Source organism: Lactuca serriola, chromosome 9 (genome assembly GCF_051521515.1).
Source record: "Lactuca serriola cultivar US96UC23 chromosome 9, Lser_US96UC23_V15, whole genome shotgun sequence".
In the NCBI taxonomy this organism is placed as follows: Eukaryota; Viridiplantae; Streptophyta; class Magnoliopsida; order Asterales; family Asteraceae; genus Lactuca; species Lactuca serriola.
The window spans coordinates 175,736,214-175,763,440 of NC_136416.1; the positions used below are offsets into that span (position 1 = coordinate 175,736,214).

Here is a 27,227-nt window from a genome sequence, read left to right on the forward strand (position 1 = left end):
GCCTCCAGTCTAAGTTAAAAGACACGAAAACTTCAATCACCAAAATTATCAGATTCAAAACAATTGGTGATATAATTTGATCCAAGTTAGCAAACACATAATCTTTGGTTTCTAAATTAGCAAACATGGATACAATCGAACCTCCATCTTCCTCTATAAAAAGCATCATAAGCAATAGTAGTAAAACTCAAAGAAAAGAATTGAGTCAAATTAAAAAAATGGTATAAATATTTTTTTTTCTTTTTGTGAAATATGAGGGGGTTTTTTTTTTCAAAAGTATTTTTCAATTAGCCTGGTAAACCTACAAAAAGGGATAGAACGATTTATTTATTTATTATTTTTTTTTTTTATAAATGTTATGTTATTTTTAAAAAATGAAATTTAAACTGAAAAAAATGAAAAATATGATTTTTTTTTCTATAATATTACCTAATAGTTATTTTTTTTACCTATCAAACCCACTTATTTTAAGATGGTGCAATGTACAATAAAGAAATGGTGGTGCAAAATATCAAGTAGTAATTGATTCAAGTTTCGAGACACCCAAAATAGTATTAGAACTCTACCGTTTGCTTTCATTTGATTTCGGTGGCCATCAAAATGGTATGCTTTACCATCTTTTAAAACATGCTACGTACTACGTTTGAAGTATTTCCTGTTTTACTGTTTGAAGTATTTCCTATTTTATTTTAAGCATTAATTGTCATGTTTTATATTCTAATAATCAAGAGAACGTGATACTAATTAAAATTTGAACAGTTAATGTGTAAGGAAGACTTTAACTACTATTAATTATATTAGGATTAAAAAAAGACGAACAAGTATAAAAGACCATAAAGACCATAAAGACCAAAAAAGTATACTTCTTTAACTAAAAGACCATAAAGACCAAAAATATATTGGTAAACGATGATGAATTTCCTCCTCCCTTTCTCCATATATATACAATTTCAATGAGTTCCATCACCATTTTCGAAATGGGAAAAGTATTTCCAAGAATCACATCTTACTTAGTTTTTATTCTTTTCCTATTACCTTGGAATGTAGTAGGTCGTCACCTTCATTATGAGTTGTATGATGGTGTCAGTGATGGTGTTGCTCAAGAACACGAGCCAGAGTCCTTTCTGCATCTCAAAGGACATGATTATTCAGAAGACCACTGTGAGCTAATGTACGGGTTTTTGCCATGTTCAAGCAATGTCCCGAGTCATATCTTTCTCATTGTGATATACGAGTACCTATTATATCATGGAGAATCATATGCTGGTGGTGATGGACGAATTTTTCGTGTTCTTGGGAAGAACTTTTATGTTGCAATGTTTTCTCAGCTTCTTGATTCCCTCCCGGAATCTTTAATACTTCTTGGTAACTTCTCTTTTCTATGTAGTCCATATAAAGATGAAGGCATGATTTTTGATATTTATGATATGCATTTTAGCCAGGCTACCAAATTCGATCTAATATGCATATATTTTCCAAAATCAGGAAATGGGATGAAGTTTTTCTTCTTCGTTTCTATAAGCCGTTTCGAAGGCTTTTCTACATTTATGAGGGTGGTTACCGTTTTTTTTTTCATGAATCCTATGTTGTCATCTTGTCAAGGGTGTTCTCTAATCTCTACAAAAAAAAATTTGAATCTAACAAATGTGATTGCTTTGGTTCCAAAAATTTAGCCAAATGTTTAAGTAATAGGTAAAGAGTTGTGGAGTTCAATTGAACATGTTTTGATTGAATTTTGACACTCATGAACTTTCTAACATTCCTACTTTTTATTGTATAATTATTTGTTGGTTTATTACTACTTCATATCACTTTACTTTTACATAAAAATAAAAAAAGAAATGGAAAACTTGTTGTTTTCGTATGTGTGCAGCGGAAAAGAGAAAAACTGCCAAAAAATTTTGACTTCAATTACTACTTCATTTTTTTGCTTCTACTAGCGTTCATAACACAAAACTGAACATACATTAAATAGACATCTGACTTCTAGACTATTGCAACTACTTCAACAAACACATATAAATGAAAATGGCTTTGCAGCCTTAATTAAGAGTTTAAGACAATACGAAGGTCAAACAGAATTCATGAGCCATTTAGATACAAAATAATTAACACCTAATGTGCCATTTGCTTCTTCTTTTGCTTTAAAAAAATTAATGGATTATTCCAATATTACTGATTACAGCAACTGGATTGACAACTAGCAAACAAAAAGCTCAAGATTATGTTGTAACGGGTGCTGGGTTGCTAGCTGGATCGTCAATATTGCTTCTCACACTTCTATGGGGAGTATGCTTCATCTGTGCTAGAACAAAATCAGTAAAATATCAAGGTGCACAACCATTAATTAACCGGATTGCATTCTTCATCTTTTTTATGACTTATGATCGATATAATTTGTTTCTTCCTCATATGTTTAAAAATCATGTAATTAAGATTGTTAGAAAATTAAGTCGATCACCCCATGAACGTACTAAATATGTTTATATTTTTTACAGGTGGTGTCGTCACCGATGTGGAAACCAAATATCATGCGAAAGTTATGTTTTTTTCGTTGATACCTTTGGTAGTTATTTTAATACCGAGTGTGTTTGGTTTAGGGTATTCTAGTGAAGGATATAAGATCGTGCTTCTTGTGTCACTTTGTGTTTCACTTATCTGCTTATTCTCTTACTTCTTCTATCAGGTATACATCATATCGTTGGATTAAGAGAAAAGTTTCATGATTGCATGAAGATACTTGAACAATTATAACTGTTGATAACTTTTTTTTTATTGTAGAGTTATGATTCACGGATCCAAAAAAGAAGACTGGAGTATGCAGAGGTTGAACGAAAAGTTGAAATGCATGTACCATTTTATGAAGTACAAGCACTAATGCTCGATAGGGAAAAACATCTCATGATTAAGCAAAAAGAAATGGAGAAATGGTTGAAACATCCTCAGCCTACTGATGCAAAAGCAATGACAAGAGATAAATTCTATGATAAGTTTGAAAAGTGGATTGATGAGACAAGACAATTGATGGATGATCCGTATTCTATGGATAAATCAGGGACAGAATACAATCAGGTCAGCATCCAACGATTAAACCAGTATTATTTACTCGATGTAATTCAACAAAATCTGGTTTAAGCTATTGAGATGTTTGTGTTTTGTTGTATCTTTCAGGTTGCGGAATTGTTGCTTGAAGATAAAAACAAATTGATGGAATTAATCTCCCATGTTTTTGGAGAGAAAATGTTTATGGAAAATGGAGCTATAGATGAATCTTCCATAGATAGGTGAGATCAGCTATGGTAACAACAATATTGTGATCAACACTGTCTAACTAATTACTGTTTAACTCATAGATTTTTTGAATGCATTGATGATGATCAAAATAAGTCAATTACACGAAGCGAACTGAAGAACTACTTCATGGAACAAAACTCCGATGAGATACTTATAGACGAGGAAATGGCAGAGATCATAATGAGACATTTAGACATTGATAAAAATGGAGAAATTGATCAAGAAGAATTCAAATCCGGTATTACAAAATGGCTCAAGCAAATCGATCTTGTAGATTCACATACCATAGAAAAGCAATCAGAGTACAACAACCAAGAAGAAGATTCACAATCACACGACAACAACAAAGTAATAACCACCATGCATGATTAAGTTTTCAAGGAATGTTGATTCATATTTCATGTTGTATGATCGATTAATTGTGTACTCTTATACAGAAAATAGACAAGTTCCATAGGGGTGAGGCAAAGGCAAAAGCTGAGGAAAAGTTCAAGGCAATAACACTATTGTTAGTGGGAATCATTATGTTGACAATCTTGGCTGAGCCTTTGGTAGAGAGTGTACGAAAATTTTCAGAATCTTTAAATATAGAGCCTTTTTACGTGTCATTCATCTTGGTACCCTTGGCTACAAATGCTAGAACAGCCATTGCAGCCATTAGAGCTGCGAGTCAGAAAAGACATCTAACAACATCTTTAACTTTCTCTGAGGTACGTACGTTTCCCTTGATTATGTGTTTATGTACACCTTCCATACACGTGACATGCTCAATTTTGTTAATATGCAGATATACCACAAAGTCTTCATGAATAATATCCTTGGTTTATTTGTTCTTGTTTCGGTCATATACTTTCGTGGTTTGACATGGCACTTTTCGGCTGAGATTCTAGTTGTTGTCATCGTTTGCATCATAATGGGGATCCTCACAAGTTTCAAATCCAAGTTTCCAAATTGGACGTTGTTTATTGCATTTCCTCTCTATCCATTATCTTTGGTCATGGTTTACTTTGTCGCCGATACTTTTCAGTTGACTTGAACTATAATCTACACAAAAGATCATTGTCTCATTTGATTAAGTCAGGAGATATGGTTACATGTAGCAACAACGAAGGACGGTATTTTGGTATAATTTTTTTTCAAATGTAGAAGAACACTTTATTTATTTATTATGAAAATTCATACTCAAGATCTAGTGGTTATAACAAAAAGGTAAAGAATATTTTAATCCGAGCCTAGTTCGTACCTTTATATGTTTCTTCTTGTCGAAAACTTCTTTGATTTACATCTTTCATCATCAATTTGTGTGTGAAATTGTCTTTGAATTGAGTATGTGCTTTATGTTACCTATAACCATTTGCACCGTTATAACGAGTCGATTCGCTGTAAAGCTTAACTTGTAGGTGAAAAACGATATGATGGATATTAATTCAATTTCTCAATGGCCTTTTACTATATATACTGATAAGCTAATTTTAACATCCTAAAATTTAATCCTTTTTTTTTTGAAAAACAGAGTAGAAAACATGAATCATCATTACTATAATCACTTCATTTTTGAAATCAAATATATCTCATTATATTCTTTAACCGAACCACAATATCATCGAATTGAGGAAGCATAAGTATTGTTCTGAAAATGAATATGTAATAAGGTAGATATTGGGTAAACATCATCCCCTAGGAATGTCCAGATGTCACAATCATGTCGACTCCCTTGCCATCCATTCATCTGATAGACTTGCTATAAAAACGTAGAGTAGCAACTATAAGCCTAAGGCTTACTGAGTAGTCACAACACTCACATATTATACAAATAACATGCAATACACATAACTTAGCACATCACAACAAGCAATAATTAACATATTACTTTGCATTCTATCACAAAACATATGCTATCATATTTCTAACCACTGTGCAACTAGAACTTCCCTCCATGAAGCTATTCTCTAGAAACACGGATCATCTCATCACACTTCCCTCCGCGAGGTTGTTCGTGGTCATACGTACTACCACGACACGCCTAAAACTTCCCTCTGAGAGGTTATTCTCTAGTTGTGCATGATGGGTTTTCTAGGTTACATTAAAAGATATTTGCACCGGATTTCACATAAGACAATTTATGGGTACATGAAACCGAATCTATAGCATTTTCTCATTATAGCAACATACTATGAAACTTTGAACAAACTAGGTATAATCGAATATACAAGGATTATAAAAGATACCTTTTAGTATAATCGAATATACTAACTCCTTTGATCTTCAATAGCTCATGGAAAGCAAGTGCCAAAAGTATGAACACCTCTAATGGCTCAGACGTAAAACTCTAGAACACTAGAAATCAAAAGGAAAGCAAATGCGGCTTGTGGAAATCATATTCGATATTGTGGGAAGTGAGAACCACAAAATATGATGCCCAAAAGAAGACATTTATAGCTAGGGGATCTCCAGGATAAACCATGATTTGAATAATAAAATAATCAGATTTTTTTCTATTTAAGACATTTATCCTTATCAGTTACAAGAAGATCCCAGAAACCCTAAAAGGCTCCATAAAATAGTCCATTCTAGATAACCATCTAGAATTGTCTTCCGCGCTCAATTATGAACAATTACAATTCCGAAATTGCACCTTTAATTACTTTCAGTTAACCCCAAATAAAATCCAAAGTTTTTCATGGTTAATAATTAATTAGTTCCAAATATTCCTAATTAATTTATTAATCATATAATAAACTAACAAATCATTTTATCTCTGTCCTAAAGTCATTTATAACTATTTCTTGTTATTTAGCGCAACCCGAAAAAGACTTTATTTTATTCCATATATTTTTTGACCTTGACCAATTTAGTTATGACCTTGGGCACCTATTCCAACAGTCTCTAACTTAGACAAGTCGTCAACTACAATTGCCAATATAGACTTTGAATAACCAGCAAAGTGTGCTTTCCACTGCCACTGTCAAACACTGATATAATCAAACGTTGGACCTTAGATAAGTAATCATCTATTCCTTCATACTACAAGATATCGTATGGACACGGGACATTGATACAAATCAATCTCATAGTCCAAGATTTTGTTTCCTGATTTCTAATTTATGATTACTAAATTCGTACTACAAATTGAACACATCAATTTAGTCTGGGCTAGGCCTAGCACATGAATATGAACATCAAATCACTGAGGGGCCCAAAGATATCGCTTTTCCTTTATGGAAAAAAGAACGAATAAACTTTGACTACATAACTACAGCTTTTACTCATCATTCCATACACAAAACTATATTTTATAACATCATTCCATGCACGTTTCCTTTATACAATATATTATTGATAACGTATCCCACCAGGAATACGTTAAACATAACGGAACCGACAGTCTGATAGACGATTTAGGCAAAGGACGACGTATGCCTACGCGTCCTCACCCTCGCCCTCGCGATCCTGTATTCGTTCCTTGTCCCCTAAATGCCAAGGTCAGCGTCAAGAAAAAATAATATCAATTGCCTCCCAGAGTGACAGGTGTAGCACTCAGGACACCGCTCCTGGAAAACCTGCACCAATAGCGAACAACCACTCGTGGAGCACGATCTACCAATCGAAGGCCGTCTATCCTTGCCAAACCTGAAAAGGTAAAAGGTGTGGTTGGGGATCTGTCCCCCTAACCATAGGTATAAAAGGTCCTTTCTCCCCCAAGGGAAGTGATCGAACAAATGCCACCCATAACTCTTACCTAACACTTTGTCACTTTCTCTCTAAGAGACAAACTAGCTTGATCGTCGGAGCCTCGTTCCACGATGGCCTCCCAGACGACGACTAACGATCTTGTTTTCTTTGTTGTGATTCTCAGGCCCTTCATTTCCATCCCTCAAAGAGATGGAGTTATGTCGAAGACATATCACAATAGTTGGCACCATCTGGACGTACACCCAATATGGCACAACCCACTTCACAACACCAGGCGACAAAAATGACGGATAAATGACCGATACGGCAGGAAGGTGACGACACTAGCCCTATTAGACCAATGCAGTTCCTCGACGAAAACGGTCCATTGACACTGGAAGGGTAGCCGCTCACATAGACGTCGATGATGCCGCCACTCGGACCCACGACGGATTTCATCACTAGTCTATGGCGACCATCGCATGTCGCAACAGAACATCCGTCCACGACTACCACCAGTGCCTCACAGAGCACCGACCACCCAATCACAACAAACAGCAAATCGACCACATTTATCGACATGATAGGTGGGGACCAGCGCCTGGTCCCCTGGCACCATTCTATCAGCTGAACCACCAATGCATGCAAGTCATTATTCCTCCCGATGGATGCCATGTCACATATCCTGCTATTTACATAACAACCACCGTTCAATCTGTATTCATAACACTACCAAGGCGTGTACCCTCAAACGCAGCCACAAACCCATAACATTCAAGGCACACAAACACAGGGGATGAACTCACACACTACAGGGCCAACGGAGTCAAGTTGGCAGCCGAATCATCCGATGCACACATACTCCACATAGGCACCGTATATCCCTTAAGCGACCATGTACAACCACGGATACCATTATGAGTATGGACAATGGTACAACAGCCCATACCACGTGCAACGGTCGATCGTTAGAGGAGCACCCTACTACCCACACATGAACAGCCCCGTAACAAGTATTAGCTCGACGTTCTGCCAAGAACTATTACAGTATGAAATACCACATTCCGCATGATCCCAAACATCCCAAAGTATGACAGCATGACAAATCTTGTCGAACACATAAACACCGACGAGTGGACAATGACATCCCTCCAAATGGACAAGAGATTTACAAGCACTTACTTCTCGGTCACGTTAAGGCACTACGTTCGGGAAGTATCTCCATCTTTGAACAGTTTATGTATCTTTTCCTCCACAAATTCATACAGTTGAGTAAAGTCAAAGGAGATGCCAACTCTATCATGGCATGCAAGCAAAAAGAGGGAGAATCCATCCGAGCATATTATGACTAGTTTAACCTCGTGACCCTGAGCGACCCCGGTCACGAGGAATTTCTAGTCACGGGCGCTTTCGCCCAAGGGGTACTCCTAGGCCCCCTATCAAGGAAAATGCAAGGAACAGTGCCAAAATCTAGGGGCGAGCTCAAATATAGGTCGAAAAATACCTTAGGAAGATCAAGAGAGAAGAATGCAAACAAACCAATCTAAAAGTTTTAGTGAACGCCTACCTCAAACAAAAATCAGCCAACTCCCACTACCGTCATAGCCACAAGGAGCGCAACGATGGAAGTCATCATAAAATACTTAACATTCTAGACACTCATCACGTAGATTTTGCCCATTCGTCAAAGACAATCCCAGGAGCCATAAGTTGTAAGTACACGCGGTAGAAAAAACCCCTCAGCGTGCGGAAAAAGAGAAAAACAAATATTACGAATACCACAAGAGCAAAACCCACAACACTGGAGGTGCGTGATCCTCAAAAGAGAAGTAGAAGACAAGCAACTGAGTGGATACTTAATGGGAATTGCAAAGACTCTACGATCAAATTTCGAAACCGAACGGAAAGAGGGGAGAACCTGAAAGGAGGCGAATAAACAACCAATCAAAAAGGAGGAAATCTTCGCAATTCTAAGGCCCGAGAACAGAGGCAGGCGTCGGTTGCCAGCCAATGGCGTCGACGGCTCACCCGACGATACTATCAACATAAGTTTCTCACCGGAAGACCCCTCGAGCACCCGACTGGGACCCCATAGACCCAATCATAATCCTTGCCTTCATCCAATAACATCAAATCTGGCGAGCCCTAGTCGATGGAGGTAGCAGCACCGACGTCCTCTACGAGCACTATTTCGAAAGACTCCCGCCATCCTGGAAGAGGAACCTAAAACCCCTATCCCAAGCCCCACTCGTTGGCTTCACAGGACACAAGCTATGGCCGCTCAGGACTATAAACCTCCCATTGGCACTACTCAACCACGATCAAAAGGAAAGGGTAACAAGGATAATCAAGTTCTCGATAGTTAAACACAAGTCAGAAGACGATATGATCCTAGGGTGACCTGCCCTCTTCCGGCTACAGGCCATCCCATCAACAATACATGGTACAGTACAGTTCAGAACAACCAACGACTCAGCAATACTAACAACCCTAAATACACGGGGAAAACCACTTCGGGCGATCTTCGCTTGGGCTACCGCACATATCCCAAGAAAGCGCCACACAACTATAATTACTACCCATATGGTCAAGCACAAAAAAAAAACACCCACACCCAAGGCAGGAGGAAAGGACGCCAACCCCAAATGAACAACTAAGGGGGAGAAGGGAGCGATAGCAACAATGTTACCACTCCAGAAACATCGAGGATTGTCAGCACCAACACCAAGCAAGGCTGGATATCACTGAGCATACCTACAAGTCTTCGTGCAACAAGCGCACAGAGCATGGAAAAGGAGGAAAAGAGGGAACACACACGTGAAGTCACAGAGCTCGACCAGAAACACAACTAATGAACCGCCAATGTCGGAGCAGCGGGGTAGGAAACTGCACCAAAAAAGAGGGTGTGGATAGGAGACTCACTACAACTGTAAGATTCCGCAATTGGAAGGGGTTTCCCCTAGGACGACATCTAGTCCATAACCCCGCAAAAATCAGAGCCAACAATAAAAAAATCACGCAGAAGGAGGTAAAACCGCCCAAAGGTGATAACCAGGCAACCAAAGCTGGAGAATGGAGGAAATTAAAAATCGTCTTCTAAAAGACAACCATCCCTAAAACAACCAATCACGGCTCACACATGAACACGAACAATGGACAGCTCGTAGGTACGAGTTGTCGAAGGACACAAACCAAGAAAGACCAAGAAGATGAATATGTCCCGATGACTTGGGAGCCCCAGATCCCAAGCCAGTAGTCTTAGCTTCAGGGGATTCAAGGGAAGGGGCCAACTGATCAACTTCCTACCGAATAATCACGCCCCAACTAGTCATTCCAAGAGCTACACTTAGAATAGTAAAAACTATCAGACTCCTGATACTTATCTAACGATGTAGATATCTCCAAGACACCAAAAAATATGCAATGAAAATGTAACACCCGGTTTCTACTTTGCTTCATTATTTGGGGCTGTGGCCCGATCATCAATTATCATAAGGCTTAGGGCCTTGGGAAAAAATGATTTGACCCTTTTCGGATGAGGGTGTTAAATTCTAACTAATCCGAGTGTTCGATGGAGCCCAAGGGTATAATCATAATTTGTTAGTTCGGGTCTTTATGATATTTGGGTTATTGTTCGGGAAGTTTTAAGGCAAGGGTGATTTGTTAGAAGTGTAGGGCTTCTCATCACCTTTTCGAGGATATAAAGTTCATTGGAAATGGACTTAGAACGAACGAGTTAAGGTCGAGTGAGGTTTGAGAGTTTTTGAGGGAAATATAGTATGCGGGGCGTACTAGATGCATATGTGGGGCGTCCTAGGTATGATGGTCGCGGTTGGTCCTTGACCCTATTTAAACCTCATTTGTTTCATGAGCCTAGTCTTTTATCAGCCTCTAAACCTCCTAAACCTTTAAAGTCGACCCTTAACCTTTATCTTGGAGTTTTTAAGCCGTTTTGAAGGATCTTGGAGCACTTTTGTGCACTTTGAAGAGCTTGGAGCTTGTAGATCTAGAAGTTTTCCATCTATTGCAATCTATTTAAGGTAAAAAAAAAAATTTGACTCTTTATCATCTCTTTGGTTAGATCTTCTTTTGGGTTTGATTATGGTCTTTTTATCCTCTTATGGTTGGTCATTGTGAGCTAAGGTTGTTCCAAAGGCATAAAAATGTAATCTTTCTGGTTTATTTGGACTCATGCATGTGTTAAGACCCTTCATTAAGCTCTTTTGAGCTCTAGAGTCCCATTAAGCCATGCATGCAAGTAAAGTTGCCAACTTTACGTGATAAGTTATCAATGGGTATCAAATCTGAGAGTTTGGAGCAAGGAATTAAGTGATTAAGTGTTTTTTTGGAGTGGTTGGAGTTCAGAAGAGTACGTTGGGCGTACCCATCTGGTACGTTGTGCGTACTGGCTCCAAAGGGTGCAAGATGGGCGTACCAGGTAAGTACGTGGGGCGTACTCCGCCATGTTGAGTTTTCTTGAATAGTTGTCCTTTTTGGACATTTGACCGTTGCCCATAAGTTTACCAGGATTAACTTTTGGATATATGGGTCGTAGATGCTTATTTTGGATTTTGGGCCTTTAGTCATCTAGTTTGGGCCTTGGCCTTGGGCCAAGCTTGAGGAAGGGTAAAAAGGTCTTTTACCCTAATTTGGACTTGTAGTGTGAGTCCCGAGCTAGATGTTAATAGGTTGTCATTTGTGGTATTTGATAGTGCACATATTTTAGCGGATCTGCAGTCGGAGATTATTCGTGTTGATCAACTGTTGATGGGGTGTTATATTGATATTGACAGTTCGGGGATCTGTCAGCCAGTAGGCAAGGATCGTCTCTGTGATTCGGTAGTGCAAGGTGAGTTTTCCTCACTGTACTTACGCGTCGAAGGCACCAATGTCGACCATTTGGATTGTTATCATGGTTTATAGTATAATTGAGTATTGTGGTGATTTGTTAGATCTGTATCCTGTTAGATATGATGATCTTATGCTTAGTGATCTGTTAGATCTACCTGTTATCTATTTTGCCATGGGAACCCGCACTTGGTCTTAACCAACTGCCATGGGAACCCCCACATGGTCTTAACCAACTTCCATAGGAACCCCCATATGGTCTTTACATGGGTACATAACACATTGATAGTGTTGGATAAGGTGTCTAAGTCTGTAACTATATTTGGTATCAACTTGACCCGACCCGGCATGGTCCATTTGGGTTGCACTTCACCTAACAACTTGTATGGATATACTTTTGAGAATAAGATGTTTATGATATATTAATATATTATTAGTTATAATATATTAATATGATATCATAATTATTTAATTAATATTGATCAAGAAATAATTTAGTGATCAAAAGGGAGCTAGTTAAATATGGACTCTTATATATATATATATATATATATATATATATATATATATATATATATATATATATATATATATATATATGGACTGGGCTAAGTTTTATTTAGGATGGGCTAAGAGTATATGGAGTCCCTGGAGCTTTTAACCAATGGATCCTAGGTAAATGAAGAGTCATGGGTATTAGGGTTGAACCCTAATCCTCCATACTATATAAAGGAGTCCTTGGTTCTAGAATTGGCACTAGTGTGTGTGGGAATAAGAGTGAGCCGATTTCTATAAGTGTTCTTATTCTCTCAAGAGATTCCAACTTGTTTTGGTGATTTATGACACCACTTGAGGCATCCACACTATTAGTGCTAGGCTCAAAACTCCAAGCAATCAACCACAAAAGAAAGGTATGTTATTCTACTTAAATTTTTGTATTACAAGTACCCCATAACATGCTAGTTAAGTTGTGAACCTTGGAAGTCATATTTGCATGTATTTTAGAGAAAAACATAGATCCAAGGTTTCTAGGGTTGCATGTACACCATAGGAGTATTAGTATGCTCATAACCCAATAGTGGTATCAGAGCATAGGCTTGTATTCTTGATACTTGATGCAAACTTGTTGAAAAAGCTCAAAAAATTTGCACTCTGCAGCATGAACTCACCGAGTCCATGTGTAAATTCATCCTACTCGTCGAGTAGGTTCTTTCACTCGACGAGTAGGAGCCCCAGAATGCAGTTTTTCAAGTTTTGCTGCTGGAAATGGACTAGAAACATCACCCTAAACTGTTTTGGTGTTTTAAAACTTGTTTTAGATGGTATAATGTTTATGCTAATCCATTTACAATGGCTAATATCAAAATTCCATGTTTTATATGTGTTAATATGATTCTTGAAATTTTGATATGAATGTTTATGTTCTTATGAGTTTTTAGAAGATCATAGGAATTATGTGTAATTTGTTTGTAGTATAATTCTTGATCTTAATGGCTAATGATGGAGTCCATAACTTGTCCTCAAGTTATGGATAACCAAAAGTCACTTCTTTAAAAGTGTGATTAAAGAATAAGAGGTTACATAAAATGAAGAGTCTTCATTTTGATGGACCATTAAAACTCATAAGTTATGAAATGAAAAGTCTTGAATAGTTTCAATACTTGCCTTCAAGTCTTGGAATTTCTAAAGTCTCACACATTAATACTTTAATTCCAAATAGATCCTTGGAATTTTAAAAGTTTAAAATTCAACCCTTATACTTCTATAATATTAAAAGTTTAATTATATATATATATATATATATATATATATATATATATATATAAGAATAAGTCAGTCTTACCGTTAGTATGCCTCATTCACGAAGCCGGTCTATAAGGGGGGTATTAGGTTACTGCCTATAAAATGGCAGTTTAATGGGTGTCCACTCTCACCCACCGCTTCCTTGACTGGTGGAGGGTCGTGTGCTGAACTATTAGGATAGGACCTAAATCCTCATTAAAAGTATAATGAAATTATAAAGTAACTAAACCTTTATTAATTCCTAATCTTAGTTACTTTAGGAAAATGTGAAGTAGGTGCTAACCCATGAAATTGCACTTTGTACCTTACCAAGTCGTTAGTGGAGCGTGTGTGGTTAACTGGTACACTAACTAGGACTAGTAAGAGTGGCAAAGGGTGACTTAAGTTTTATCATAGATCGGTGGAGCGTGTGTCGTTAACCGGCACACTGATTAGGTGATAAAATTAAGGGTACCAAGTCAATCTGCATGGTTATTCATGCCTTGTTTGTGATCCTCGGCATCCCAGTCGCAAACTTGAGAGGGCACAATCGAGATTCAAACATGCCATTGAAAGTTCAATGTATCTCAAAAGATCTAGGAGTTTCAAATCCAATTAAAACTTAATAATTTATTTCGTTTATAGTGGTGGAAATTGGTAAATCGTCATTTACCTACCTTCAAATATTTTATAGCTTGGATTACGGCATCCCTCTTCCAAGTTATGAAATAGTTTGTAGGATCCTAGCCTTAATATTTCATTTAGGTGACTTATTAAGGATTCTTCATCTAATTAAACTTGTCCTTCTTTCTTTCAGATGTTTTCCAACACTACTACTGGCTCAAACCCTGCAGGCTCCTTTTCCCTCATGAACTTGTGTGGGAAAGTCACTTTTGATGGGTCTAACTTCAATGAATGGATTAGAAACATTAGGATGATTACCCGTTATGAGGACAAGGAATATGTCCTTGATAAGGAGCTTAACGTTATCAATGAGTCCACTGCTACTCCTAAGGAGGTTGCGGAGTACACTACACATGAAAGGGATGCTACCAAAGTGTCTTGCATCATGTTGGCTACCATGACTCCCGAACTCCAGAAATCCTATGAAGATTTCTACCCCTATGAGATGCATTTGGATCTGATGGATAGGTACCATCAGAGCGCTCGTCAGGAGAGGTATGAAATCATCTCCTTTATGATAACAACCAGGATGAAGGATGGTGAACCCATCACCGGTCACTTGCAGAAGATGCAAAGGTTCGTGGACCGGTTGCTGAAGCTTAATGTGGACTTCCCTGAGGACATGGCAATTAATATCATTCTCTATTCCTTACCTCCATGTTATGATCAGTTTCGTATGACTTATCATATGAACAAGGAGGAAGTTACACTTAGCAAACTTCAAGGACTTTTAAAGACCGCTGAAAGTGGCCTTAAAGGTAAGTCGGTTGTTACTTCTACTCCTACTCCTACAGCAGCCCCTGTTCTGGAAATTGGGCAGGGAAAGGGGAAGAAGAGGAAGACCCCTTCGAAAGGGTACCAAGGGAAAGTCCCTTGATGGCTCCTCTTCAAATGGGACCAAGAAAGGTCTCATTCCTCCTTCTTCAAACCCAAAGGAAGCACAATACCTCTACTGCCGCGAAAAGGGGCACTGGAAGCGAAGCTACCCCAAATACTTGCAGGATGTGAAGGATGGGAAAGTTAAACCCACCCATGCAGGTATTTATACTATATTGTCTGGTAACTCATTGCATACTAACTCTTGGGTGCTTGATACGGGTTGTGGTATTCACATTTGTACTGATTTGCAGGGCCTAAGAAGTAGTGAAGAAGTGGAGCACGGGAAGATAAACCTAATCATGGGCAATAGGAAAGCATCACTTGTGACAAAGATTGGAGTTTATTCTTTATTGCTTAATAATGGGTTAACTTTAGATTTGAATAAATGTTGTTACTCGTTAGAAATGGCGAGAAATATTATTTCCCTTCATAGTTTGTACAACAAGGTTTCATATTTTCATTTGATAATAAAATTGGTGCTATTGATGCTTTTTATAATAATGTGTTTTATTTTAAAGCATTACCTTGTGATGGTGTATATGAAACTGTGTCGATTGTAGACAACTTAGGAAATAATGTATATCATATTGATTCTTCGATGAGATTAGATAAAGCATCCTTGTGGCATTGTCGTCTTGGACATGTTAACAAGAAACGCATAGGCCAACTCCAGAAGGCTGGAGTTTTGGAATCATTTGACCCAAAAACAGATGATAGTTGCGAGTCTTATTTACTTGGAAAAATGACAAAGTCACCCTTCACTGGTACTTGCAAGAGGGGTGAGGGTTTGTTGGATCTCATACACACAGATGTGTGTGGACCCTTCAAATCAGCCACAAGGGATGCTAATCGATACTATGTGACTTTTACTGATGATTATAGCAGATATGGATATATCTACTTAATCAAGCATAAGTCAGAAACCTTTGAAAAATTCAAAGAGTTTAAGCAGGAAGTCGAGAATCAGTTGGGCAGGAATATCAAGATGCTCCGATCCGAAAGGGGAGGAGAGTATCTTAGTATTGAGTTCCTTGACTATCTTAAGGAATGTGGGATAGTCTTACATTTGACACCTCCTAGGACACCACAGTTAAATGGTGTTGCCGAGAGGCGCAATCGGACCTTATTGGACATGGTTCGTTCCATGATGAGTCGAGCTTCATTACCAATCTCATTCTGGGGGTATGCCTTAGAGACTGCCGCCCATATCCTCAATCTACTCCCTACTAAGAAGGTTGCCAAAACACCTCACGAGATGTGGACTGGGAAATTTCCCAATCTAGATCACATCAAGATTTAGGGTTGCGAGGCTTTTGTGAGGCGCGAGTCTCATGATACGCTTGAACCTCGAAGTGAGAGGTGTATTTTCATCGGCTATCTACAAAGATCCTTTGGTTACCTCTTCTACAGGCCTAGTGAAAATGTGGTCTTTGAAGCAAGAAGGGGAGTCTTTTGTGAGAGAGAATTCATAAGCCAAGGAAACAGTGGGAGGAAAATTGACCTTGAAGAGCTTCAAGAGTCAATTGGTGAAGGAACCTCAAACACTATCAACCAACTTGAGGAGGAAACTCTTATTGAGCCGATATATGAGTCTGTACCTCCGAAGCGTTCCACTAGGGTTAGGAACACACCTGATTTTTATTATAGTTATCACATCACCACTACAGGTGATACATTTATTAGTGATAGTACACTAATAGATTTGGATGAACCTAATAATTACAGGGAAGCCATGGCAGGCCCTGAGTCTGCTAAATGGAAGGAGTCTATGGACAGCGAGATCCAGTCCATGTATGACAATCAAGTGTGGAACTTGGTTGAAAATGTACCAGGTCGTAAGACAGTTGGGTGCAAATGGATCTTCAAAAAGAAGACTGACATGGATGGGAAGGTACAAACCTACAAAGCAAGACTGGTGGCAAAGGGCTTTACTCAAACTTCGGGAGTTAACTATGATGAGACCTTCTCACCAGTAGCAAAGATTAAGTATATTAGAGTTTTGCTGACCATAGCTGCGTTTCATGATTATGAAATATGGCAAATGGATGTCAAAACCGCTTTCCTTAACGTGAAGTTGGCAGAGGATATTTACATGGCTCAGTCAGAGGGTTTTGTCGATGCAAAGTACCCTAATAGGGTTTGTAAGCTTGAGAAATCCATTTATGGATTGAAACAAGCATCTCGTAGATGGAATCTTTGCTTCGATGAGAAAGTCAAAGAGTTTGGCTTTTCGAGGAGCGAAGATGAGTCATGTGTGTATGTTAGGGCTAGTAGGAGTATAGTTAGCTTTCTGGTGTTGTATGTGGATGACATACTACTCACAGGAAATGACATCCCAACTTTGCAGGAGGTTAAGTCCTGGCTTGGGAAGTGTTTCGCTATGAAGGACCTTGGAGAAGTTGACTATATCCTAAGGATAAGGATAATGAGAGACAGGAGTAAGAGACTAATTGGACTTAGTCAGAGTACCTACTTGGATAAGGTGTTGAAAAGATTCAATATGCAGAATTCCAAGAAAGGGGATTTACCGATCCAGCACAATGCCAAGCTGAGTAAGACTCAAAGTCCGAGTATAGAGGCTGAGATAGCTGAGATGAGTCGATTTCCATATGCTTCCGCTGTTGGCTCGATCATGTATGCTATGACTTGTACTCGCCCTGATGTGGCCTTTGCTTTGAGCATGGTTAGCAGATTTCAGGGAAATCCTGGCATGGCACACTGGACTACGGTAAAGAATATTCTCAAGTACCTACGGAGGACTAAAGATTGGGTCCTTACCCTTAGTGGGAGTGATGACTTGAGAGTGATTGGGTATAGTGATCCTAGTTTTCAGACTGACAGGGATAATTTCAGCTCTCAGTCAGGCTGGGTCTTTACCCTAAATGGAGGAGCAATTACTTGGAAAAGTTCCAAGCAGGAGACAGTAGCTGATTCTAGTTGTGAATCAGAGTACATAGCAGCGAGTGAAGCAGCGAAGGAGGCGATATGGATGAAGAACCTCATTGGAGACCTTGGAGTTATGCCAGCTATACAAGAGCCTATGGAAATTTTCTGTGACAGCAATAGTGCAGTTGCTTTAGCCAAGGAGCCAAGAGATCACGGTAGATCAAGACACATTGACAAAAATACCACTTCATAAGACACAAGATAGAAGAAGGACTCCTCGTGGCAAAGAGGGTATTGTTAGAAGAGAAACCCGCAGATCTCCTCACGAAGGAACTGACTAGGGTTAGGCATTTGCAGCATGCAAGAAGCATCGGGCTGAGGGACGATATTAGTTTTTAATAATTAGATTTATGAAACTTGTAAAATGTAATTGACATTCGATGATTAAATAAAATTTGTTATTTATTTATGAGTAAAGTGTTACTATCCTATGTTGATCGTTTACTATTGTTTCAATTTTGCATGTTTTGACTTCCAGAATAATTATTTTATTCAAACTCTCCACAGTCGGTCATATGTCGGAAGTTGATATGAATCAAGACTGTCATGAATTCGTCTTGTAATATTTTTCTAAGATGCATTAGACATAGCAATGGTTGCTGCAACATTCATGAGTGCTCATAAGGTATGAGTATTGGATTAAACCTACGCTCGCTTGTATCACTTCATGGAATTTATCACGAGTGATCGCGAGACGGTAATATCATATATATCTTCAAACCTAAAGATATGAGTTGTTGACTATGAGTTGATTATCCATTGATTATATGAAAAAGCATCAGTAACTTGATGTCATAAAACGTGCTTTTGTGCATAATTCAACGAGTAGTTAGTACAAGAATATGAGTCGAAGTTTATCTGTTCCTTCTAGCAATAGAAGCGATATCGGTGCCCCTCGATGATTTGGTTTTGACTTATGTGTCGGGCCCGCTCAGAACCTAATTGATGTGTTCAATTTAGTTCTATGTCAAACAAATCAGAGATCGAGAAACAAATGTTGGACAATAAGCTAGACCATGTTCCATGTGTTTGTCCGGCTGATATCTTGAGAACAGAGGAATATATGATCACTTATCTAAAATGGCGCTTCATAGTTCAACGGAGTTTTAAAGAGCTACGACTGCTGGTTGGTTCCTGGAGTTATACTTGCGACTATAGTTATCAGAGTTATCCAAGTGGGAGACTGTTGGATAAGGTGTCTAAGTCTATAACTATATTTGGAATCAACTTGACCGAACCTGGCATGATCCATTTGGGTTGCACTTCACCTAACAACTTGTATGGATATACTATTGAGAATAAGATGTTTATGATATATTAATACATTATTAGTTATAATATATTAATATGATATCATAATTATTTAATTAATATTGATCAAGAATTAATTTTGTGATCAAAATGGAGCTAATTAAATATGGACTCTTATTTATATATATGGATTGGGATAAGATTTATTTAGGATGGGCTAAGAGTATATGGAGTCCATGGATAGTCCATGGAGCTTTTAACCCATGGATCCTAGGTAAATGAATAGTCATGGGTATTAGGGTTTAACCTTAATCCTCCATACTATATAAAGGAGTCCTTGGTTCTAGAATTGGCACTAGTGTGTGTGAGCATAAGAGTGAGTCGATTTCTATAAGTGTTTTTATTCTCTCAAGAGCTTCCAACTTGTTTTGGTGATTTGTGACACCACTTGAGGCATCCACACTATTGGTGCTAGGCTCAAAACTCTAAGCAATCAACCACAAAAGAAAGGTATGTTATTCTACTTAAAGCTTTGTATTACAAGTACCCCATAACATGCTAGTTAGGTTGTGAACCTTGGAAATCATATTTGCATGTATTTTAGAGAAAACATAGATCCAAGGTTTCTAGGGTTGCATGTACACCATAAGAGTGTTAGTATTCTCATAACCCAACAGATAGCACATCTACAAATAATAATTACAGCTAAGTAACATGGTCCGACTTTGGTGCCTTCGACCCAATGGTATGGTGAGGAAACTCACCTCAAATACTGAACAATAGCAGATTAGGTCTCGGCTCCAAATGTCAACTCAACACAACCCCTAAACCGAAACAATTCCTTAGATTCAACTCAATATGCCCCAAAACTCCTTATAAGTCAAACTTGGTCAAAGACTAGGGCTAATGGTCAAAGTCAACGGTCTGAGTTGACCCAAACTCATCGATTTGTCCCTCAACTCGTCTAGTTTCTCTATCATCCGTATAGATCGGGAAAAATCCCATCAACTCGTCGAGTTCACTAATGAACTCGTCGAGTTGGCCAGAAAACCAACCTCTTAATGAATTAAGCTGAATCCATCAAAACCAGTGAATCCAAAACTCAGATCTCTTCAAAAATGATGTCTAGAAGGGTAAGGTTTCTGACTTTCCCTTATGAACCATCCAATAAGATGTAAACCCAAAGCCTAGGCTCCTTAGAGTGAGTCTTAATTCATTAAGCCCTTGAACTCTCCCAATATAGTCCCAAAACACAGATCTAGAGTCCAAAGGTCGGATAATCACATAAAGTTTCCAACTTTATGTCCATGCAAGTTAAAATACACTCTAGGGCTTAATAAAGACTTAAAGATGGACTCATTGCATGAAAGGGACTAATAAAGTTTGCAACTTTAGGCCAAAAAAGGCCATGAAGGGGCTAGATATGACTTACTAACCCCTGGAAACCCCAACATCTTAGACAACCCAACCACAAACCCAAAATCATGCTAAAACTTCAAACAAAGTGATCTAGAGGAATACAAGGCAAGATGTCGACTTTATACCTCAAGAAGACTGCTATTAATGAATAGATTCTGGATCTATACCCCTTCTTCTAAGCTAGATGCTTCCAACTTCCAAGCTCCTTCCAAAGAACCACCAAAATCAGTTCTCAAAGCTCACACACTCAAACTTGAAAGGAGACACATGAATCTAGGGTTTCTGGACAAGGGTGGTTGGTAAGGAGGCCAACCAAGGGGTTAAAATCCTTTAAATAGGGTGCAACACCCTAAAATTAGGGTTTCATCTTCAGCCACCAACTCGTCGAGTTGAGACTCCCTGACTCGTCAAATTAGGACATTAAAATCCACGTCCACAAAATTCTCGACACGACGAGGTGGAGCTCCCCAACTCGTCGAGTTCCCATAAAATTCCAATATTTAGATAAATAAATAATACCTGGACCAACCGTTACTAGCCTAAAACACCAACTATCAAATAATTACAAAACAGCTCCTGTACTTTTAATCGGTTCCTTTAATCCCAAAATTAATTCCAAATTCATTTCTGATTAAATACTAATTAATAATATGATTTTAATTAATTTATTATTTACATAACATATTAATAAATCATTTTATACACCAATTTATTAATCCAAATAATAAATTCAACATCTCTCTCCAACAATCATGCTGTCTAGTTGCCAGTGTGAAGGCAACCCAAAAGGATCATGATACTATCAAATCGAGTACATACCAATTATAGTTATGGGCTTAGACACCTAATCCAACAGTCTCCCACTTGGATAAGTCTAATAACTATGATTGCAAATATGACCTAAAAATTTGACTAGCAGTTGTAGCTCTCAAAGCCATTTTCGAACTCTGACCCAGTCAGTTACGTGTCCTAAGATAAGGGATCATATAATCCTCCGTTCTGCAAGATATCATGTGGACAAATGACATGGAACAAAATCATTCTCATTTTCCATTTGTTTGTTTCCCGATTTCTGATTTGTAATGACAAAGAACTTCATCAAACACATCAACTCGGTCCTGACCAGGCCCGGCACATAAGTCAATACCAAATCATCGAGGGGCCCAAGATATCACTTTTTCCCTTAGGGCAATAGGAATAGATAAAATTTTATTTATATGCTTGTACTATTTGCTCATCAAATCGTACACACCAATACGCTTTATAACATCATGTTACTGATGCGTTTACGCATTATCAATGCGCAACCAACTCATAAAAAACAACTCATATATCTCGGTTTAAAAATTATACGATATTATCGTCTCAGAATTACTCGTGATAAATTCCATGGAGTAATTCTTCGAGTGTGGTTTAATCCAATACTTAAATCCCTATTTCAAAAGTACTCGTGAATGTTGTAGCAAACCATTTCTATGTCTAAACCCTTAGACAATCCACAATCCAATTCACGACAATCTTAATTCACTACTTACTTCCAAAGTATGATCGACTATGGATGTTTTCAAAAATCTTATTATCTAGGAAGTAAAACATGCAAAAGAGAAACACAATGATAAACAATTGACAAAAGATAGTAAACAATACTTATAAATAAATCTCCATTACTTAATCATTAAATGTCAATTACATTTATATTGTTACAAGTTTCCAAATATCTATTTAATCACTAAAACTAATATTATCATTCAAACTAATGCTCCGCGCATACTGAATGTGCTTGACCCTACTCAGACCCTTTGTAAGAGGATCTGTAGGATTCTCTTCTGATGATACCTTCTTAATGACGAGGTGTCCTTCTTCTACTCGATTTCTGATAAAGTGATATTTTCTATCGATATGTCTTGATCTACCATGATCCCTCCGTTCCTTGGTTAAGGCAACCACTCCTTCATTATCGCAAAAAACCTCCATGGGCTCCTTTATGGCACTCAGACCCTTTGTAAGAGGATCTGTAGGATTCTCTTCTGATGATACCTTCTTAATGACGAGGTGTCCTTCTTCTACTCGATTTCTGATAAAGTGATATTTTCTATCGATATGTCTTGATCTACCATGATCCCTCCGTTCCTTGGTTAAGGCAACCACTCCTTCATTATCGCAAAAAACCTCCATGGGCTCCTTTATGGCTGGCACTACTCCAAGATCTCCGGTGAAGTTTTTCAACCATATATCCTTTTTCGACGTTTCGCTCGTTGCAATGTACTCTGATTCACAGGTTGAATCAGCCACTGTTCCCTGCTTGGAACTTTTCCAAGTCATTACTCCTCCATTAAGGGTAAACACCCAACCAGACTAAGAACAGAAGTTGTCTCTGTCTGTCTGAAAGCTGGCATCACTATATCCAGTAACTCTTAAGTCACCACTGCCACCAAGTACAAGAACCCAGTCCTTAGTTCTTCGCAGATACTTAAAAATGTTCTTAACCGCTATCCAGTGAGCCTTACCTGGATTTCCCTAATATCGACTTACCATGCTCAAAGAAAAAGCCACATCAAGGCGAGTACATGCCATAGCATACATGATCGATCCAACGGCAGAAGCATATGGAACTCGACTCATTTCTGCTATCTCAGCATCAGTACTCAGCATCTCTGAGTCTTACTCATTTTGGCATTACTCTGGATGGGTAACTATCCCTTCTTGTAATTTTCCATGCTAAAACGCTTTAGCACCTTATCCAAGTAAGTACTTTGAGTAAGTCCAATTATTCTTCTACTCCTATTCCTCAAAAAAAATTTAATCCTAGAATATAGGCAACCTCTCCTAGATCCTTCATAGCGAAGCACTTTCCAAGCTAGGCTTTCACTTCCTGCAAGGTTAGAACGTTGTTTCCTATGAGTAGTATGCCATCAACATACAATACTAGAAAGCTGAATATGCTCCCACTAGATTTGACATATACATAGGACTCATCTTCACTCATAGAGAAACCAAACTCTTTGACTTTCTCATCAAAGCAAAGATTCCATCTGCAAGAAGCTTGCTTCAATCCATAGATTGATTTCTCAAGCTTACACACTCTATTGGGGTACTTAGCATCCACAAAACACTCTGGCTGACTCATGTAAGCATCCTCAACCAACTTTTCATAAGGGAAGCAATTTTGACATCCATTTGCAATATTTCATAATCATGAAATGCAGTTATAGCTAGCATAACCCTAATAGATTTAATCTTAGCTACTTGTGAGAAGTCTCATCATAGTCAACCCTTAAGGTTTGAGTAAAGCCGTTTGCCACCAGTCGATCCTTGAAGGTGTGTACCTTTCCATCCATGTCGGTCTTCTTCTTGAAGATCCATTTGCACCCAACTGTCTTACGACCTGGTACATTGTTAACGAAGTTCCAAACTTGATTCTCATACATTGACTTGATCTCGTTGTCCATTGACTCTTTCCACTTAGCAGACTCAGGGCCTGCCATAGCTTCCTTGTAGTTAGAAGGCTCATCCAAATTTACCAGTGTACTATCACTGATAAACGTATCACCATCTGTAGTTATATGGAAATCATAAAACTCAAATGTCATTCTAACACGAGTGGAGCGCCTAAGAGGTAATGACTCGTCAATAGGTTTAACAGGAATTTCTTCCTCAGGTTGAGTGCTAGTGTTAGAGGTTCCTTCATCGCTTGATTCTTAAATTTCTTCAAGATCTATTGTACTCCCACTATCCTCTTTGCATATGAGTTCTCTCTCACAAAAGACTCATCTTTGTGCTATGAAGACCACGTTCTCACTAGGCTTGTAGAACAAGTACCCAAAGGACATCTATGGGTAGCCGACCAAAATACATCGCTCACTTAAAGGTTCAAGCTTGTCGTGAGTCTCTCGTCTAACGAAAGATTCACAACCCCAACCTTGATATGTGCCAATGAGGGAACCTTCCTTATCCACATCTCGTGAGGTGTTTTGGCAACCTTCTTTGTTGGCACTAGATTTAGAATATGGGCGGTATTCTCTAAGGCATACCCTCAAAATGATATTGGAAGTGAAACTTGAATCATCATGGAACGAACCATGTCTAATAAGGTTCGATTACACCTCTCAGCCACACCACTAAGTTGTGGTGTCCTAGGAGGTGTAAATTGTGAAACAACTCCATATTCCTTGAGGTATTCATGGAACTCGATACTAAGATACTCACCACCTCTGTCAGATCTCAGCATCTTTATCTTCCTGTCCAATTAATTCTTGACTGCTTGTTTGAACTATTTGAACTTTTCAAAGGTATTGACTTATGCTTGATTAAGTAGATATAGCCATATATGCTATAATCATCAGTAAAAGTCACATAGAATCGATTTGCATCTCTTGTGGTGCATCTAAATGGCCCACACACATCCGTGTGTATGAGAACCAACAATCCTTCACCTCTTTCACAAGTACCATTGAAAGGTGATTTAGTCATCTTTCCAAGCAAACAATATTCGCATGTATCATCTGGCCTTAGGTCAAATGACTCCAATAATCCATCGTTTTGGAGTTGGGCAATGCGTTTCTTGTTGACATGTCCAAGATGAAAATCCCACAAGCATGCTTTGTCTAAACCATTAGACGAATCAATTTGTAATACACTATTTCCTAAATTGTCTACAACCATCACAGTTTCATATATATCATCACAAGGTAATTCTTCAAATAAAATACACCATTATAATAAGAAGGAATAGATCCATTCTCATTGTAAAAATAATATCTAAAACCTTGTCTATACAAACCATGAAAAGAAATAATATTTCTCGTCATTTCTGACGAGTAGCAACAATTCTTTAAGTTTAAACACAGCCCACTACTAAGCATTAAAGAATAAACGCCGATCTTGGTAACAGATGACAATCTCCTATTGCCCATTATCAGGTTCATCTTCCTAAGCTCCACATCCCTACTTTCTTTTAGTCCCTGCAAGTCAGAGCAAATGTGAAAACCACATCATGTATCAAGGACACAAGAATTAGAATGCGGTGAGTTTTTAGACATAATAGTGTAAATACCTGCCGAGGTAGGCTTGATATTGCCATCCTTAATATCCTACAAGTATTTGAGTCATTTTCTTTTACAATTCCCCTTGTCTTGGCAGTAGAAGCACGTGGCCTCCTTTGGATCCGAGGTAGGAGGAGAGTCAATACTGGAGTGTCCTTTGGGTCCACTACTAGAAGACCCTGCTTGGGACTTTCCTTTCCAGTTTTTTTTCGAGGCAGCTTTCCTATTTTTCCCCTTTCCTTGCCCAATTTCCAGGACTTGAGCAGCAGCAGTAGGAGAGGAGGTAATACCCTTTCCCTTCATTCCACTCTCAGTAGTTCTCAACAAGCTTTGGAGCTGGCTCAACATGGTTTCCTCCTTGTTCAGATGATAGGTCATGACGAACTGATCATAACAATAAGGTAATGAGTGCAATACTATATCAATAGCCAATTCCTCATCGAAATTCACGTTAAGTTTCAGCAAACGATCCACATAGCGTTGCATGCACTGCAAGTGGGTCGTGACGAACTCTTCGTCCTTCATCTTGTTGGTTATGAGTGACTTGACTATCTCATACCTTTCTTGTCGTGCTCTTGGATGGTACTTCTCCATCAAGTCCTTGCACATCTCATAAGTCCAATAGTCCTCATAAAACCGTTGTAGCTCAGGAGTCATAGTTGCCACCATGATGCATGATACTTTGGTAGCATCTTTGTAGTGGGTCCTATACTCAGCTATTTCCTCAGGAGTAGCTTTAGATTCATCTATCTCATTCAGCTCTTTCTCAAGAACATATTCCTTGTCCTCGAATCGCAAGGACATCCTAATGTTGTGCATCTAATCATTAAATTTGGTGCCATCAAATGTGACCTTGGAACAAATGCTCAAGAGCGAGAAGGTGTTTGATGAAATGTTGTTGGAGGAGGAGGAGCCAAAAGCGTCGTTTGAGGTAGACATCTGAAAAAAAGAAAGACAAGTTTTTATTAGATTTGAAAATCCTTAATATGACACCCAAATGAAATATTAAGGCTAGGACCCAACTAAATAATTCACAATTCAGAAAAGGGTTGTCGCAATGTAATTGCAAATTATTTAAAGGTAGGTAAATGAAAATTTACCAATTTCACCACGAAAACGAAATTTAAATGAATTAAGTTTTGAATGAAATTCCTAGATCTTTTGAGATTCATTAAATTATTCAATGGTATGTTTAAGCTCGATTATGCCTTTCCATTTGTAACTGGGATACTGAGGATCACAAACAAGGTGTGAATAACCATGCAAATTTGCTTGGTACTCTCGATGTCATTTATCAACTAATCAATGTGTTGGTTAACCAAACACACTCCATTGATCAATAATAATTTACGAGCTACCCATTGCCACCCTTTATTAGTCCATATTAGTGTGTCGGTTAACCACACACGC

The 27,227-nt window shown here is 38.3% G+C and overlaps 2 protein-coding genes across 2 annotated transcripts; one reads left to right on the plus strand and one right to left on the minus strand.

Moving 5' to 3' along the window:
• Window positions 1-926: 926 nt before the first annotated feature.
• Window positions 927-4,605, plus strand: LOC145075004 (sodium/calcium exchanger NCL2-like). The gene is made up of 8 exons (XM_079021307.1): window positions 927-1,365; window positions 2,186-2,332; window positions 2,499-2,686; window positions 2,782-3,072; window positions 3,172-3,284; window positions 3,354-3,642; window positions 3,732-4,004; window positions 4,082-4,605. The coding sequence occupies exons 1-8, from the start codon at window positions 954-956 to the stop codon at window positions 4,328-4,330; spliced, it is 1,962 nt and encodes a 653-aa protein (XP_078877433.1). The 5' UTR covers window positions 927-953; the 3' UTR covers window positions 4,331-4,605.
• A 21,275-nt stretch (window positions 4,606-25,880) lies between these two features.
• On the minus strand, window positions 25,881-26,621 carry LOC145076316 (uncharacterized). Its single transcript, XM_079022240.1, has one exon. It carries the CDS (start codon window positions 26,619-26,621, stop codon window positions 25,881-25,883), a length of 741 nt encoding a protein of 246 aa, XP_078878366.1.
• Window positions 26,622-27,227: the final 606 nt, after the last annotated feature.